The sequence below is a fragment of the Solea solea genome, chromosome 3 (genome assembly GCF_958295425.1).
Source record: "Solea solea chromosome 3, fSolSol10.1, whole genome shotgun sequence".
NCBI classification, from domain to species: domain Eukaryota; kingdom Metazoa; phylum Chordata; class Actinopteri; order Pleuronectiformes; family Soleidae; genus Solea; species Solea solea.
The window spans coordinates 14,114,444-14,132,174 of record NC_081136.1 but is presented as its reverse complement, the minus strand read 5'-3'; the positions used below and the strand labels follow the sequence as shown (position 1 = coordinate 14,132,174).

Genomic DNA, 17,731 nt, shown 5'->3' with positions numbered 1-17,731 from the left:
AAAGGCTATATGCTCACAGTTCCAGGCCAGGTAACAGATTCACATATTGCATGAGGGCCCCACATTCTGTAAAATGTACTAACAGAGCCACTCAGAGTATATCTAATCTTTTTCAGGTTTATATTCAGCATCATGTATCTAATCCATTGGTTATTTGTTGCAGGATTTGAATCCTTCCAATTAAAAAGTATGCAATTGTACATGAGGGCTGAATATTGTAGATATATATCTTAGAAATTGTGTCAAAAAAAAGAATCCCAGAAAATAGTTTGACATTTTTGTATTGTTTATTGGAATGTTTGCTTAAAGGTTTTATGGGTTGAGACAGAGACAGTGAAAAAGACGTTTCCTTACAATTCATCTTACACTTTACCTTTAAATGTACATCGCAATCTGTATTTCCTCGTCACCTCTTAAGGAGGGCCAAGCCACCACTACAACAGTCTGGTTTATTATAAAAATAATTGTATTTAATAAATGGCGAGTACATGCACGACATGCAGACGTTACGACAGCAGATATCAAGTCTTCTTCTACCTGACGGTGTTTATACAGAACCACTGATTAGTATGGCATAAAAGATCAGAACTGGCAGTTCAAATGGGTTAATATGAATGCACAAAAACTTGCACAAGGATAGTGGTCTTTACATGTTTCAATTTGAAAAGAAATGCTTACATGTCATTGTTGTAGTTTAATTATAAAAGCTGAGGACATTTGTTAATGCACATCTAAAAGTCAACCTGTTTTATCAGTTTATCAGTGAGTTGTGCAATAGTTGTACTGTAATTAAAGGTGCCATTGTTGCAGCAGAAAAAGCAGCTGTAACTGGTGTTGTAATGGTTGGTACAACAGGGCTGGTATGTTTCATAATGCCCGTGAATGAGTCATGTAATTAGCTTCTATCTGGATACAGTATTTAAAGAACTCAATAAAATGTCATAAAGGTTTAATACAATATTAAAATGGGTCCGCTTTGTTGAGGACATTTTAGCCTGATTCTTGTGAAAATTTGTACAGATTATAAATTACTTATTTCATCGCTTTCGCATATCTTACCAGGGCTCTCAGCATCTCCTATTGTCAAGCCGGTATAACTTCTTTCACATGTGGAATTTTGGCAGCATTTTGATGTGTGCTACATGAACAAAAGAAGGGAGTGTGGAATGTGATTATGCCAAGATAAATAGACAGGTAGATAGACAGAAGGGTTGCAACATTTCTTTGCAAAAAATCTGACAGTGAATGACGTCACTTGCCTTAAAGTCATTTGAATACATAAAGGCCTGCACACATGTATGATCAGACATTCAAAGGTTTGCAGCCTTGAACAAGTGAACTGCACTAAAATCAATACCTATAGAACGATTGAAAAACATCTACACAAGGAAAAAAGGGGAATTAATATCTTTTTTTATATCAATTCATTTGGGGTAAGTTCTCATTTAAGTCTATTTTTCTTTGAAATTTAATTTTGCTAATACATTTGATTAGCGTCACCAAAATGTAATCTATAGCTTTCATTTTATTATAAATTGCATGTCATTGTTATTGTTGTGTTGTATTGTATTTAAAGTGATTATAATGGATTCTGAAATCATTAATTGGAACATGATACAAATTCTCACTCTTTCCCATGTGTGTTTTTTTTCAGCTAAAATCTCTATTTACATAGATTAAATTTGAGACGTTATGAGCAGTCTACCATAAGTACATAACGAATTTGACTCATCTGGAATGGATTTGAAAGTAACAAAAGTTGTGGGAGTTTAGTACAAATACTATTAGATATGATTAAAATCAAGATTCTTGTGGTTATTAACTTACCATAAATACCTGATTTCTATTTGATTTGTATACCTGGTTCCTGTATTGTAGTAGGTATGATAGGTATAAAAGCTTTATTTTATTAGATGTGATTTAGGAGATAATAGAGGTCATCAAAATCAGCAAGCCAGGGGTTTGTTCCCCAACTTTGAAATAAATCACCCTTGACTGCTATTCCAGAGGAGCAGTCAATGGTGTGTGACAAAATATGTTGCTGGTCTACTCCTACTGTATTGCCAAAAACATATAAATAATAATAATAATAATAATAATAATAATAATAATAATAATAATAATGATAATACTAATAACAACTTTGATGTATATGGCACTTTCCTGAAAAATGTTTCAAATAGCTTTACAATCCAATCAACCTCAATCAATTATAACAACATGTTTTGACAGGACCAGACTCAAAAATGTGGTAAGGACCCATTAGGGGTATGTATTGGTATGTCCCTTCTAAACATATAGTCCATTAGAGTTTATAAGATATGCACTTATAAGGCTGATGCAGGACAGGTCTCAAACTTCCTAACTGGCATCAAAGTTTATGACAAAGAATGACAAGGGAAAATTAGATTTCATAACATCTCTGCCATGTATAACAGCTACGTGATACTGTGAGATTTACTATAAATAAGTGAAACTATTTGCTATTATAATGTTAATGTTACTACTCCTGAAAGGAAATATGGCAAAAAAAAAAGGATATTTGAAAAAAAATTGATTGCAACGCGAAGCACTGACCATATGTCTTTTTGTTTCATTTTATAGATTTGTCGAAAAGATGGGTGCCATACTCCTCATTCTTTTCCTCATTGCAAGTGGTAAGTTTGATGAGGTGACACTTTTTGCATTTATTCTGTCTTGAAAGAAATGGAAGCAAACACTGAGGAGATTAAAGTACCTGATTACATCCAATACTGCTTTTATTAAAGGCAATTCAAATAAAACAGGATATATTACAAATTATAACAAACAAAAATGCAGATTGGATTATGAATGTACTTTCAAAAAATATGTAATTTGACATTTCAGCAGCAACAACTACAGCAGAAAACACAACAACACCAGTCGCAACAACCCCTGCTGCAGCAGCAACAACTACAACACCAGTCACAACAACTACAACATCAACTACAACCCCTGCAGCAGCAACAACAACTACACCAGCCACAACAACTACAACACCACCAGCAACAACAACTACAACAGCAGCCACAACAACTACACCAGCAACAACTCCACCAACAACTACAACCGCTGCAACAACTACAACACCAGCAACAACTACAACACCAGCCACAACAACTACAACACCAGTCCCAACAACAACAACTACTACTCCAGCAACAACTACAACATCAGCAACAACAACTACAACAACAGCAACAACAACTACAACAGCAGCTACCACAACTACACCAGCCACAACTATGACACCAGTCCCAACAACTACAACAGCAGCCACCACAACTACGACACCAGCCACAACAACTACAACACCAGCCACAACAACTACAACACCAGTCCCAACAACAACTACTACTCCAGCAACAACTACAACAACAGCCACAACAACTACAACAACAGCAACAACAACTACAACAGCAGCTACCACAACTACACCAGCCACAACTATGACACCAGTCCCAACAACTACAACAGCAGCCACCACAACTACATCACCAGCAACAACTACAACAGCAGCCACAACAACTACATCAGCAACAACTACAACTCCACCAACAACAACTACAACACCAGCAACAACAACTACAACACCAGCAACAACTACAACACCAGCAACAACAACTACAACACCAGCAACAACGACAACAGCAACTACCACAACTACGACACCAGCCACAACAACTACAACCCCAGCAACAACGACAACAGCAGCCACCACAACTACGACACCAGCCACAACAACTACAACACCAGCCACGACAACTACGACACCAGTCCCAACAACAACTACTACTCCAGCAACAACTACAACACCAGCCACAACAACTACAACACCAGCAACAACAACTACAACAGCAGCCACCACAACTACGACACCGGTCACAACAACTACAACAACAGCAGCAACAACAACTACAACACCAGCAACAACAACTACGACACCAGTCACAACAACTACAACTCCAGCAACAACTACATCACCAGCAACAACAACTACAACAGCCACCACAACTACACCAGCAACAACAACTACAACTCCACCAACAACAACTACAACACCAGCCACCACAACTACGACACCAGCCATCACAACTACAACACCAGCCACAACAACTACAACACCAGTCCCAACAACGACTACTCCAGCAACAACTACAACATCCGCCACAACAACTACGACACCAGTCCCAACAACAACTACTCCAGCAACGACTACAACATCAGCAACAACAACTACAACTCCAGCAACAACTACATCACCAGCAACAACAACTACAACAGCCACCACAACTACACCAGCAACAACAACTACAACTTCACCAACAACAACTACAACACCAGCCACCACAACTACGACACCAGCCACAACTACAACACCAGCCACAACAACTACGACACCAGTCCCAACAACGACTACTCCAGCAACAACTACGACACCAGCCACAACAACTACAACACCAGTCCCAACAACAACGACTACTCCAGCAACAACTACAACATCAGCCACAACAACTACAACAGCCACCACAACTACACCAGCAACAACTACAACTCCACCAACAACAACTACAACACCAGCCACCACAACTACGACACCAGCCACAACTACAACACCAGCCACAACAACTACGACACCAGTCCCAACAACAACGACTACTCCAGCAACAACTACAACATCAGCAACAACTACCACAGCAGCCACCACAACTACAACACCAGCCACAACAACTACGACACCAGTCCCAACAACAACAACAACAACACCAGCCACAACAACTACAACAGCAGCCACCACAACTACATCACCAGCAACAACAACTACAACTCCAGCAACAACTACAACAGCAGCCACAACAACTACATCAGCAACAACAACTACAACTCCACCAACAACAACTACAACCGCTGCAACAACAACTACAACACCAGCAACAACAACTACAACACCAGCCACAACAACTACAACACCAGTCCCAACAACAACTACTACTCCAGCAACAACTACAACATCAGCAACAACAACGACAACAGCAGCCCCCACAACTACGACACCGGTCACAACAACTACAACAGCAGCAACAACAACTACAACAGCAGCCACCACAACTACATCACCAGCAACAACAACTACAACTCCAGCAACAACTACAACACCAGCCACAACTACTACAACACCAGCAACAACAACAACAGCAGCCACCACAACTACGACACCAGCCACAACAACTACAACACCAGCCACAACAACTACAACACCAGCCGTCCCAACCACTACAACAGCAGCAACAACTACAACAGCAGCCACCACAACTACAACAGCCACCACAACTACACCAGCAACAACAACTACAACCGCTGCAACAACTACAACACCAGCCACAACAACTACGACACCAGTCCCAACAACTACAGCAACAACTACAACAGCAGCCACAACAACTACACCAGCAACAACTCCACCAACAACTACAACCGCTGCAACAACAACTACAACACCAGCCACAACAACTACAACACCAGTCCCAACAACAACTACTACTCCAGCAACAACTACAACATCAGCAACAACGACAACAGCAGCCACCACAACTACGACACCAGCCACAACAACTACGACACCAGTCCCAACAACAACTACAACACCAGCCACAACAACTACAACACCAGCAACCACAACTACGACACCGGTCACAACTACAACAGCAGCAACAACAACTACAACAGCAGCCACCACAACTACATCACCAGCAACAACAACTACAACACCAGCCACAACAACTACAACACCAGTCCCAACAACAACTACTACTCCAGCAACAACTACAACATCAGCAACAACAACGACAACAGCAGCCACCACAACTACGACACCAGCCACAACAACTACAACACCAGCCACAACAACTACGACACCAGTCCCAACAACAACTACAACACCAGCCACAACAACTACAACACCAGCAACCACAACTACGACACCGGTCACAACTACAACAGCAGCAACAACAACTACAACAGCAGCCACCACAACTACATCACCAGCAACAACAACTACAACTCCAGCAACAACTACAACACCAGCCACAACAACTACTACACCAGCCACAACTACTACAACACCAGCAACAACGACAACAGCAGCCACCACAACTACGACACCAGCCACAACGCCAGCAACAACAACTACAACACCAGCCACAACAACTACAACACCAGCCACCACAACTACAACACCGGTCCCAACAACTACAACAGCAGCAACAACTACAACAGCAGCCACCACAACTACATCACCAGCAACAACAACAGCAACAACAACTACAACTCCAGCAACAACTACAACAGCAGCCACAACAACTACAACAGCCACCACACCAGCAACAACAACTACAACCGCTGCAACAACTACAACACCAGCCACAACAACTACGACACCAGTCCCAACAACTACAGCAACAACTACAACAGCAGCCACAACAACTACACCAGCAACAACTCCACCAACAACTACAACCGCTGCAACAACAACTACAACACCAGCCACAACAACTACAACACCAGTCCCAACAACAACTACTACTCCAGCAACAACTACAACATCAGCAACAACAACGACAACAGCAGCCACCACAACTACGACACCAGCCACAACAACTACGACACCAGTCCCAACAACAACTACAACACCAGCCACAACAACTACAACACCAGCAACCACAACTACGACACCGGTCACAACTACAACAGCAGCAACAACAACTACAACAGCAGCCACCACAACTACATCACCAGCAACAACAACTACAACACCAGCCACAACAACTACAACACCAGTCCCAACAACAACTACTACTCCAGCAACAACTACAACATCAGCAACAACAACGACAACAGCAGCCACCACAACTACGACACCAGCCACAACAACTACAACACCAGCCACAACAACTACAACACCAGTCCCAACAACAACTACAACACCAGCCACAACAACTACAACACCAGCAACCACAACTACGACACCGGTCACAACTACAACAGCAGCAACAACAACTACAACAGCAGCCACCACAACTACATCACCAGCAACAACAACTACAACTCAAGCAACAACTACAACACCAGCCACAACAACTACTACACCAGCCACAACTACTACAACACCAGCAACAACGACAACAGCAGCCACCACAACTACGACACCAGCCACAACGCCAGCAACAACAACTACAACACCAGCCACAACAACTACAACACCAGCCACCACAACTACAACACCGGTCCCAACAACTACAACAGCAGCAACAACTACAACAGCAGCCACCACAACTACATCACCAGCAACAACAACTACAACTCCAGCAACAACTACAACAGCAGCCACAACAACTACAACAGCCACCACAACTACACCAGCAACAACAACTACAACCGCTGCAACAACAACTACAACACCAGCCACAACAACTACAACACCAGTCCCAACAACTACAACTACAGCAACAACTACAACAGCAGCCACAACAACTACACCAGCAACAACAACTACAACTCCACCAACAACTACAACCGCTACAACAACACCAGCAACAACTACAACACCAGCCACAACTACAACACCAGCAACAACAACTACAACAGCCACCACCACAACTACGACACCAGCCACAACAACTACAACACCAGCTACAACAACTACAACACCAGTCCCAACAACAACTACAACTCCAGCAACAACAACTACAACACCAGCAACAACAACTACAACACCAGCAACAACAACAACAGCAACAACAACTACAACACCAGCCACCACAACTACGACACCGGTCACAACTACAACAGCAGCAACAACAACTACGACACCAGTCCCAACAACAACTACAACACCAGCAACAACAACTACAACACCAGCCACAACAACTACAGCAGCAGTCACCACAACTACAACTGCAGCAACAACTTCAACAGCAGCCACCACAACTACGACACCAGCCACAACAACTACAACACCAGTCCCAACAACAACTACAACTCCAGCAACAACAACTACAACAGCAGCGACCACAACTACCACACCAGTCACAACAACTACAACAGCAGCAACAACAACTACAACGTCAGCAACAACAACTACCACACCAGTTACAACTACTACTACAACAGCAGCCACAACTACAACCCCAGCAACAACTACAACAGCCGTCACCACAACTACCACACTAGCAACAACTACAACCCCTGCAACAACAACAGCCGCCACCACAACTACCACACCAGCAACAACTACAACCCCTGCAGCAACAACAACTACAACAGCAGCAACAACAACAGCAGCCACCACAACTACGACACCAGCCACAACTACAACATCTACCACACCAGTCCCAACAACAACTACAACTCCAGCAACAACAACTACAACAGCAGCCACCACAACTACGACACCGGTCACAACAACTACGACACCGGTCACAACAACTACAACAGCAGCAACAACAACTACAACACCAGCAACAACAACTACCACACCAGTTACAACTACTACTACAACAGCAGCCACAACAACTACAACAGCCACCACAACTACAACACCAGCCACAACTACAACACCAGCAACAACTACAACCCCTGCAGCAGCAACAACTACAACAGCAGCCACCACAACTACGACACAAGTCACAACAGCTACAACACCAGCAACAACTACAACCCCTGCAGCAACAACTACAACACCAGCAACAACAACTACAACAGCAGCCACCCCAACTACAACACTGGTCACAACAACTACAACAGCTGCAACAACAACTACAACACCAGCAACAACTACCACACCAGTTACAACTACTACAACAGCAGCCACAACTACAATCCCAGCAACAACAACAACTACAACAATTGCCACCACAACTACCACACCAGCAACAACTACAACAGCTGCAACAACATCAACTGCAACAGCAGCTACCACTACTACGACACCAGTCCCAACCACTACCACACCAGCCACATCAACTATAACCCCTGCAACAACAACAACTACAACAGCAGCCACAACTACAACCCCAGCCACCACAACTACGACACCAATCCCAACAACAACTACAACTCCAACAACAACTACAACACCAGCACCAACAACTACAACAGCAGCCACAACAACTACATTGGCCACCACATCTACGACACCAGTCCAAACAACTACTACAACACCAGCAATAACAACTACTACAGCACCAGCAGTAACTACCACAGCAGCCACAACAACTACCACACCAGCAATAACAGCTATAACACCAGGCACAACAACTTCAACACCAGCAATAACTATTACCACAACAGCCATCACAACTACGACACCAGTAACAACACTAGGCACAACAACTACAACACCAGGCACAACTACTACAACACCAGTAACAACAACTAGAACCACAGCTGCAGTAACAACAACACCAGCCCCAACAGCACCGGCAACAGCCTCAACAACTCTTACAGCAACAACTTCAACCCAAGCTCCAACCACACCAACTACTATAGCAACTACGACTGCCACCCCCACACTGTCAACCACTGCTGGGACAACAGCCCCAATTTCAGCCCTTACTAGTGAGGCAATAACCCCAGCCCCTGAATATGTTATTTCAGCAGACCTCAAAGACGTGGCATATACAGATGCTTACAATGACACAAGTAGCACTGAATTCCAAGAACTTGAACAAAAGCTTATAGGGCCAGTAAGTAAAACTTCATATTGTGTACATAGTTTGGCACCTTTGGGGAAGGAGAAGTAATAAGCTGGAAATGTTTTTTTTAAATGAATTGTTGCACCTTTTTTTTTTTTACAGTGTAATGCTGTATACAGGGAAAAATTTGGTTCACTGTTTGAGAAATGCAAAGTGAAAAGTTTCAGGTAAAAATATTTTTCAGTTTTTCACAAATTGTGCTTTAGTAACACAAATGCTCACTTGCATTGTTAATAGTGTCGTGGGTTCATTACATGTTTGGATTAAGTTACAATCATCTGTTAAAATTGTTTGATGAATGTCTCATTTCTTTTTGTAACACAGTCCCATAACTGTTCGAGAAACTGGAGTTCGGGCAGAAATGGGGATTGTATTCAACTCAAGTGTCTCTACGTCAGAGCTCCCAGAGAACTCTGCCATTACTCAGACTTTTGTAGATGCTGCCAACAATACCAATTCTACATTGAGCACGTTAGTGGCGCCAAACTCAGTTACAATAACAGGTTAGTCAACACATTACAGTGGTACCTAATTTACATCCAACACAAAGTAGCAACCATCTGAACAACAGTATTTGTCAAGTTTTGGCTAAATGAAGAATACAATTCGAACGCTTGGTTACGTTATTTATTTTTTATGTGTTACAGCGGGTCCAGTTCCTACAACCACAAATGCTCCACCTGCGACAACCCTTGCACCGACAGCAGTAACACCTGCAATTACAACTACTACTACTACTACTACTACTACTACTACTACTACTACAACTGCTGCATCTACAATAACTAAGCAACTAGTATTCAGATCTATTACGAACACATTTACAACTGACTTGTTGGATTCAACATCTTCTGCATTTAAACAACGTAAATCTACAATAACTGAACAGGTGAGTTACCATTAAAGTCTTTTTGTATAATTTATGCATTTATTTATCAGAGACTAAACCACACTTGAAATAAAACATCTGGTAAAATAAGTAAAATTGTTGAAATGCAATGTGTTTTCTGTTTTGGCAGCTTACACCTGTCTTCAAGGAATTTAGGTCTTTTCGTAGCTTGGAAGTAGTGGCATTCGCGTAAGTTGACAGTATGTTCAACTTTAAGAAAAATTGCCAAAGTCTAATGTTTCACACAATATTTCTATCTACCTCTGCAGAAATGGATCAGTCGTCAACTTTGCACGTCTTCAGTTCTTAAGCTCATCTGCTCCGAACAACTCTCAGATTGCAAGTGTTTTGATAAATGCAGCTCAAAACGTCACTGGTTTTGACATTGAAACCAGCTCCATCATCATTGATGGCATACGTAAGAAATGTCGCCCCTTAATTATAAAACTACAAAGTCTAAACATTTTTGTTAATTAATTTTTTTTATGTCTTCTTATTTACAGCTTCAAGTGGCGTAAGCCAACACATCAGCCTCGTCACTGCATTCTTCCTGGTGCTTTTATCAAGGCTACTGTCAAATCAGCAATAGCATTTATGCTGATTCCCTTTTGACTTGCTATGAGTATATGACTGTCATTGTTGGAATGAAAAGGAATCCCAAAGTAGTGTTCGTTTTATGGTTTAAACACCTTGTGATCTCACCACCATGTTCAACTTTGCACTGGTCAGACACTTTAATGACAATGGATTACAGATATCATTCAAAGTGACTATGTTTCTGAGTGGAAATGTCAATGATCATGGGCAGAATTACAAAGCCAACTTCAAGGTTTTGTTGCACCAAATCATTACTGCAATAACACTGTGAGTAAAATAATATACGCAATGATATTTAAAACACTGGGATGATGGAAAATGTACACAAATGTATTTATTGAATATTAAAATGAAAACTGTTCTTACTTAAGGACAGTTTTCATGTTAATATTCAAAGGCATGAAAAATATATGGCTAGGTTTTACTTCACTATCAGCTGCAGAGTCAGCATATTGTTTTAAAGGGAAAGGGCATCTAAATGTTGTTTTATATATGTATGAATTATACATATGTGTAATTTTAATTATTTATACATTGCTGTATTCTGTGAGACTTCCTGTCGTTTTTACAGTTTCTGTCAGAAAATGTACAATGATCAGAATACAACAATTTGAAGTGAAAAACTGAGTCTCTTGTGTGATGTTTTGACATTTGGTTTGGTAAAGAGAAAGTGGATCATAAAAAAGGAATCATGAAAGTGACATCATATGGTCTGTTATACAGCAGAATCCTTCAGCCAATTCAATCTCGGGCAGACATAAAGCGGTTGTGGCAGGCAAACCACCATAGCAATTCTAATACTTTCCAAAATACTTGGAATTATTAAGAATTTGTACGGTGTTACAGCAAAGGTTGTCTTCGGAAATGCTCTTTATAAAATATGTGTAAACACAAAAAATACTTTGTTTGAAAATATAGTTTTTGGACATTTTATAATTTGGATTGATTGGACTAGGAGAGCAAAAACCTGACTATATTGTCTTGCTCCTGAGTTTGAACTTGTACACGTTCATTTTATTGTTAAATTTCTCTTCTTCAGTGAAGTACGATGTTAAGTAAGCCTACAGTAATTATAAAACACACAAAAGCATTGTGTGTCCTTGGGGTGGAGCTGCACAGCATGTACACAGGCAGGTAGGGGAGTGGCTGGGCTCGCATGTAAATTACAGGAAAGAGTAGTATTTAAAAAGATTTTGAGTGCTTGATTTTCTTTTTGAGGAGAATGTGAAAGAGCCTGTGAAAAGGTAGAAAAAACTAGAAAATACAATAGGCAAACAAATAAGGTTTCCATTCAAATGTGCTGCAAATTTTTAAACTTTCAGTTGGAGAAAATATGAATGCATCTGTGTGTGCAGTTGTGTGAAGTGAATACTGGAAGTTAGTTAACCAAGATAAGCAGAAGGAGGCAAAAGAAAAGCGATAAGCTTAAAAGTTGTCAAAAAGGCATATTTTCAGAATAATTACTGACCGTAATTCACCGAGTTAGCTACAATTACTAGAATTATTGCTTGTTGTAAAGTACCGCCACACCATACCTATGCCTTCCCCTTGGCAAGAAACTGGCAGTAAAAGAAGACAGCAAGCCAAAACGTGGCTTTCTATATCAGGTGCTACAGCATTTCTGAAGAGGCACGTCATTATCCTTTATTCAGTTCTAGGATATAAAAGCCTGAACAGATATGGGATGTTACAGGGCATGAGAATTTTGCAGTCTTACTGAAGTGAATTTAAAAACAATATTAAAAAAGTTTACACCAGAAAAACGGGAGAAGATTATCTTTTCAACTGGTATTGGTTCATTTTGGGTGAGTATATCTAAATGTATTTAAGTCCAGGTTTTTTTTAAACATACATTTTTAATCTGTGTGTCTTTGTTTGGTAAAGGTTGTTGTAGCAATTTGCCTTTGAATCAGCTTGTAGAATCACTGTAATTTAAAAGTTTCAAATAATTTCCTTCAGGACATTTCAGGCTTGTTCCCACTTGAAAATAGTAGTAAGGGCCAGATTTTGCTGAATGCTGTTTTAATCTCAGTTCAGTAGTTTTTGTGTAATCAAAATAATAAAAGATGTGACAATGAACGTATTTTGAGATACATATGCTAATTTTATGTTGAAAAAGAATCACATCATTTGTGTATTACACATTGATAGGATGTTTGAAAAAAGAAATGTTTCTGGTAACTTGTACAAACATAACAAAATCTTAATGTGTTTCACTTCTCTTTTTATTTTAGACACATTTAAAGGATGGGTGTCAAACTGCTCATGTTGGTTTTCCTTACTTTGACAGGTAGGTTAAGTGATATATCCAGTTGAATAGTTAGAAATCAAATGAAAATATGTGGAGTAATAAAACTTTACTCAAGATCATCCAATATTTCCTTCCCAAAAAAGTATGACATAGAAATATAGCATTTTGTGTATATCATAAATTGGTACTGAATTTTTAGTTTGGGTTGCAATTAAAGTAACACAATGTAGGATTTGCTCTTGAAGACCCCCTACAGTTGGGAAATGGTATTGTCTGTATAACAACTGTCACAAAATATACACTGCCTGGCTAAAAAAAAAGTCACCACCTGGATTTAACTAAGCAAATAGGCAAGGGGTTGCTGCAGTTGGTCATGTCTAGGTTCAGCAACATTATCTGCCCAAAGAATGAGGTCAGCTGACTACCTGAATATAATGAATGACCAGATTATTCCATCAATGCATTTTTTTTCTTCCCTGATGACATGGGCATATTCCAAGATGACAATGCCAGGATTCATCAGGCTCACCAGCTTTCTTTTTACAAGGGTAAAAACGGCCAGAGAAAGTCATTGAGATAAGAAACAGTACACACTCTGGCTTTTTGCTCAGTTTCCTCACTTTTCACACTGGAAAGCTACTCAAGTCGCACATTGTGGAGCACCCTGTTGTAAGTTGGTGTACTATCAGAATGATCTTGGAGACATTATTTGAAGTTCATAATGCTACATTGTGTTGCTTTTAATAAACCTGGTTTAAAAAGGTTTGTAGTAATGTGAAATTGTGTGTTTTAAGTTTACATACGAGTAATTAAAACTGATCTGTCGAACATCACAGTGGTACATACAACTACAACCACCACCACTGCAGCAACTACAACCACAGCCCCAACAACAACCATGATGGTGATTACAACAGCAGTCCCGACAACCACCACCACTGCAGCAACTACAACAACCACGACCACTGCAGCAACTACAATTACAGCGCCAACAACAACTACAACAGCAGCCACAACAACTACAACAGCAGCCACCACAACTACTACAGCAGCCCCGACAACCACGACCACTGCAGCAACTACAACTACAACTGCAGCCCCAACAACCACGACCACTGCAGCAACTACAACTACTACAGCAGCCCCAACAACCACGACCACTGCAGCAACTACAACTGCAGCCCCAACAACCACGACCACTGCAGCAACTACAACTACTACAGCAGCCCCGACAACCACCACTACTGCAACAACTACAACTACAGCCCCAACAACAACCACTGCAGCAACTACAACTACTACAGCAGCCCCGACAACCACCACCACTGCAGCAACTACAACTACAGCCCCGACAACCACCACCACTGCAGCAACTACAACTACTACAGCAGCCCCAACAACCACGACCACTGCAGCAACTACAACTGCAGCCCCAACAACCACGACCACTGCAGCAACTACAACTACTACAGCAGCCCCGACAACCACCACTACTGCAACAACTACAACTACAGCCCCAACAACAACCACTGCAGCAACTACAACTACTACAGCAGACCCGACAACCACCACCGCAGCAACTACAACTACAGCTCCAACAACGATGACCACTGCAGCAACTACAACTGCAGCCCCAACAACCACCACCACAGCAACTACAACTGCAGCCCCGACAACCACCATCGCAGCAACTACAACTACAGCCCCAACAACAACGACCACTGCAGTGACTACAACTACAGCACCAACAACAACGACCACTGCAGTGACTACAACTACAACTGCAGCCCCAACAACGACCACCGCAGCAACTACAACTACAGCTCCAACAATGATGACCACTGCAGCAACTACAACTGCAGCCCCAACAACCACCACCACCGCAACTACAACTGCAGCCCCAACAACCACCACCGCAGCAACTACAACTACAGCCCCAACAACGACGACCACTGCAGTGACTACAACTACAGCACCAACAACAACGACCACTGCAGTGACTACAACTACAACTGCAGCTCCAACAACCACCACCACTGCAGCAACTACAACTGCAGCCCCGACAACCACCACCGCAGCAACTACAGCTCCAACAACGATGACCACTGCAGCAACTACAACTGCAGCCCCAACAACAACGACCACTACAGTGACTACAACTACAACTGCAGCTCCAACAACCACCACCACTGCAGCAACTACAACTGCAGCCCCGACAACCACCACCGCAGCAACTACAACTACAGCCCCAACAACGACGACCACTGCAGTGACTACAACTACAACCGCAGCCCCAACAACCACGACCACTGCAGTGACTACAACTACAACTGCAGCCCCAACAACCACGACCACTGCAGTGACTACAACTACAACTGCAGCCCCAACGACGACCACTGCAGCAACTACAACTGCAGCCCCAACAACGACAACCACTGCAGCAGCTACAACTACTACAGCAGCCCCGACAACCACCACCAATGCAGCAACTACAACTGCAGCCCCAACAACGATGACCACTGCAGTGACTACAACTGCAGCCCCAACAACGATGACCACTGCAGTGACTACAACTGCAGCCCCAACAACCACGACCACTGCAGCAGCTACAACTACTACAGCAGCCCCGACAACCACCACCAATGCAGCAACTACAACTGCAGCCCCAACAACGATGACCACTGCAGTGACTACAACTGCAGCCCCAACAACGATGACCACTGCAGTGACTACAACTGCAGCCCCAACAACCACGACCACTGCAGTGACTACAACTACAACTGCAGCCCCAACGACGACCACTGCAGCAACTACAACTGCAGCCCCAACAACAACAACCACTGCAGCAGCTACAACTACTACAGCAGCCCCGACAACCACCACCACTGCAGCAACTACAACTGCAGCCCCAACAACGATGACCACTGCAGTGACTACAACTGCAGCCCCAACAACGACGACCACTGCAGTGACTACAACTACAACTGCAGCCCCAACAACGATGACCAATGCAGCAACTACAACCGCAGCCCCAACAACAACAACCACTGCGGCAACTACAACTACAGCCCCAACAATGACCACTGCAGTGACTACAACTGCAGCCCCAACAACGACCACTGCAGTGACTACAACTGCCGCCCCAACAACGACCACTGCAGTGACTACAACTGCAGCCCCAACAATGACCACTGCAGTGACTACAACTGCAGCCCCAACAACGACCACTGCAGTGACTACAACTGCCGCCCCCACAACAACAACCACTGCAGTGACTACAACTGCAGCCCCAACAACGACGACCACTGCAGCAACTACAACTGCAGCCCCAACAACAACGACCACTGCAGTGACTACAACTGCAGCCCCAACAACGACGACCACTGCAGCAACTACAACCGCAGCCCCAACAACGACCACTGCAGCAACTACAACCACTACAGCATCACCAACAACCACTACCACTGCAGCAACAACAACCACGATGGCGACTACAACTACAACCGCAGCCCCAACAATGACAACCACTGCAGCATCCCCGACAACCACTACCACTGCAGCAACAACAACCACGATGGCAACTACAACTACAACCGCAGCCCCAACAATGACGGTGACTACAACCACAGCCCAAACAACAACCACTGTGGCAATTGCAACTACTACAGCAGCCCCAACAACCACCACCACTGCAGCAATTACTACAGCAGCCCCAACAACCATGGCGGTGACTACAACTACAAGTGCAGCCCCAACAACAACCACTGTGGCAACTGCAACTACTACAGCAGGCTTGACAACCACAACCATGGCGGCAACTACAACCACCGCCACAATTACAACTGCTACTGCAGGTCCAACAATGATAAACACTGCGACAGCAGCTATGCCCACCACCACAGCTGCACCAACTGCTGCAACTGTAACAACTACAAATGCTGTGACAGCAACAGAAACAAATACAATTGTAGCAACTACAGTAATCAACCCTGCGCCTGTAACTGAAGCAATCACAAATAAGAATTTGACTTTCAGATCACTAAATGCTACATTTTCATCTGACTTGTTGGATCAATCATCTCCTGCATATAAAAGTCGTTCTTCTAGAATAACAACACAGGTAAGTCTTATCATAAAAGAAAACCCATGGGTATGCCTTATTGTATTATTTATGTATTTGTTTATCAGAGAGTACGCCACCTTTCTAAAAAATTACATTTT

General features: G+C 42.7%; 1 protein-coding gene and 2 long non-coding RNA genes across 3 annotated transcripts; all 3 read left to right on the top strand.

The window, feature by feature from the left end:
- The first annotated feature begins 1,287 nt into the window (after positions 1-1,287).
- LOC131455977 (uncharacterized) lies at positions 1,288-2,956 on the top strand. Its single transcript, XR_009239866.1, has 3 exons — positions 1,288-1,433; positions 2,605-2,657; positions 2,869-2,956. It is a non-coding gene; the product is annotated as an uncharacterized LOC131455977 (long non-coding RNA).
- A 7,610-nt stretch (positions 2,957-10,566) lies between these two features.
- Positions 10,567-11,882, top strand: LOC131455976 (uncharacterized). Its single transcript, XR_009239865.1, has 4 exons — positions 10,567-10,662; positions 10,793-10,851; positions 10,932-11,080; positions 11,166-11,882. It is a non-coding gene; the product is annotated as an uncharacterized LOC131455976 (long non-coding RNA).
- A 68-nt stretch (positions 11,883-11,950) lies between these two features.
- Positions 11,951-17,606, top strand: LOC131455961 (GATA zinc finger domain-containing protein 14-like). Its single transcript, XM_058623858.1, has 4 exons — positions 11,951-11,969; positions 12,961-13,064; positions 13,494-13,549; positions 14,347-17,606. The coding sequence occupies exons 1-4, from the start codon at positions 11,951-11,953 to the stop codon at positions 17,513-17,515; spliced, it is 3,348 nt and encodes a 1,115-aa protein (XP_058479841.1). The 3' UTR covers positions 17,516-17,606.
- The last annotated feature ends 125 nt before the right edge of the window (positions 17,607-17,731 follow it).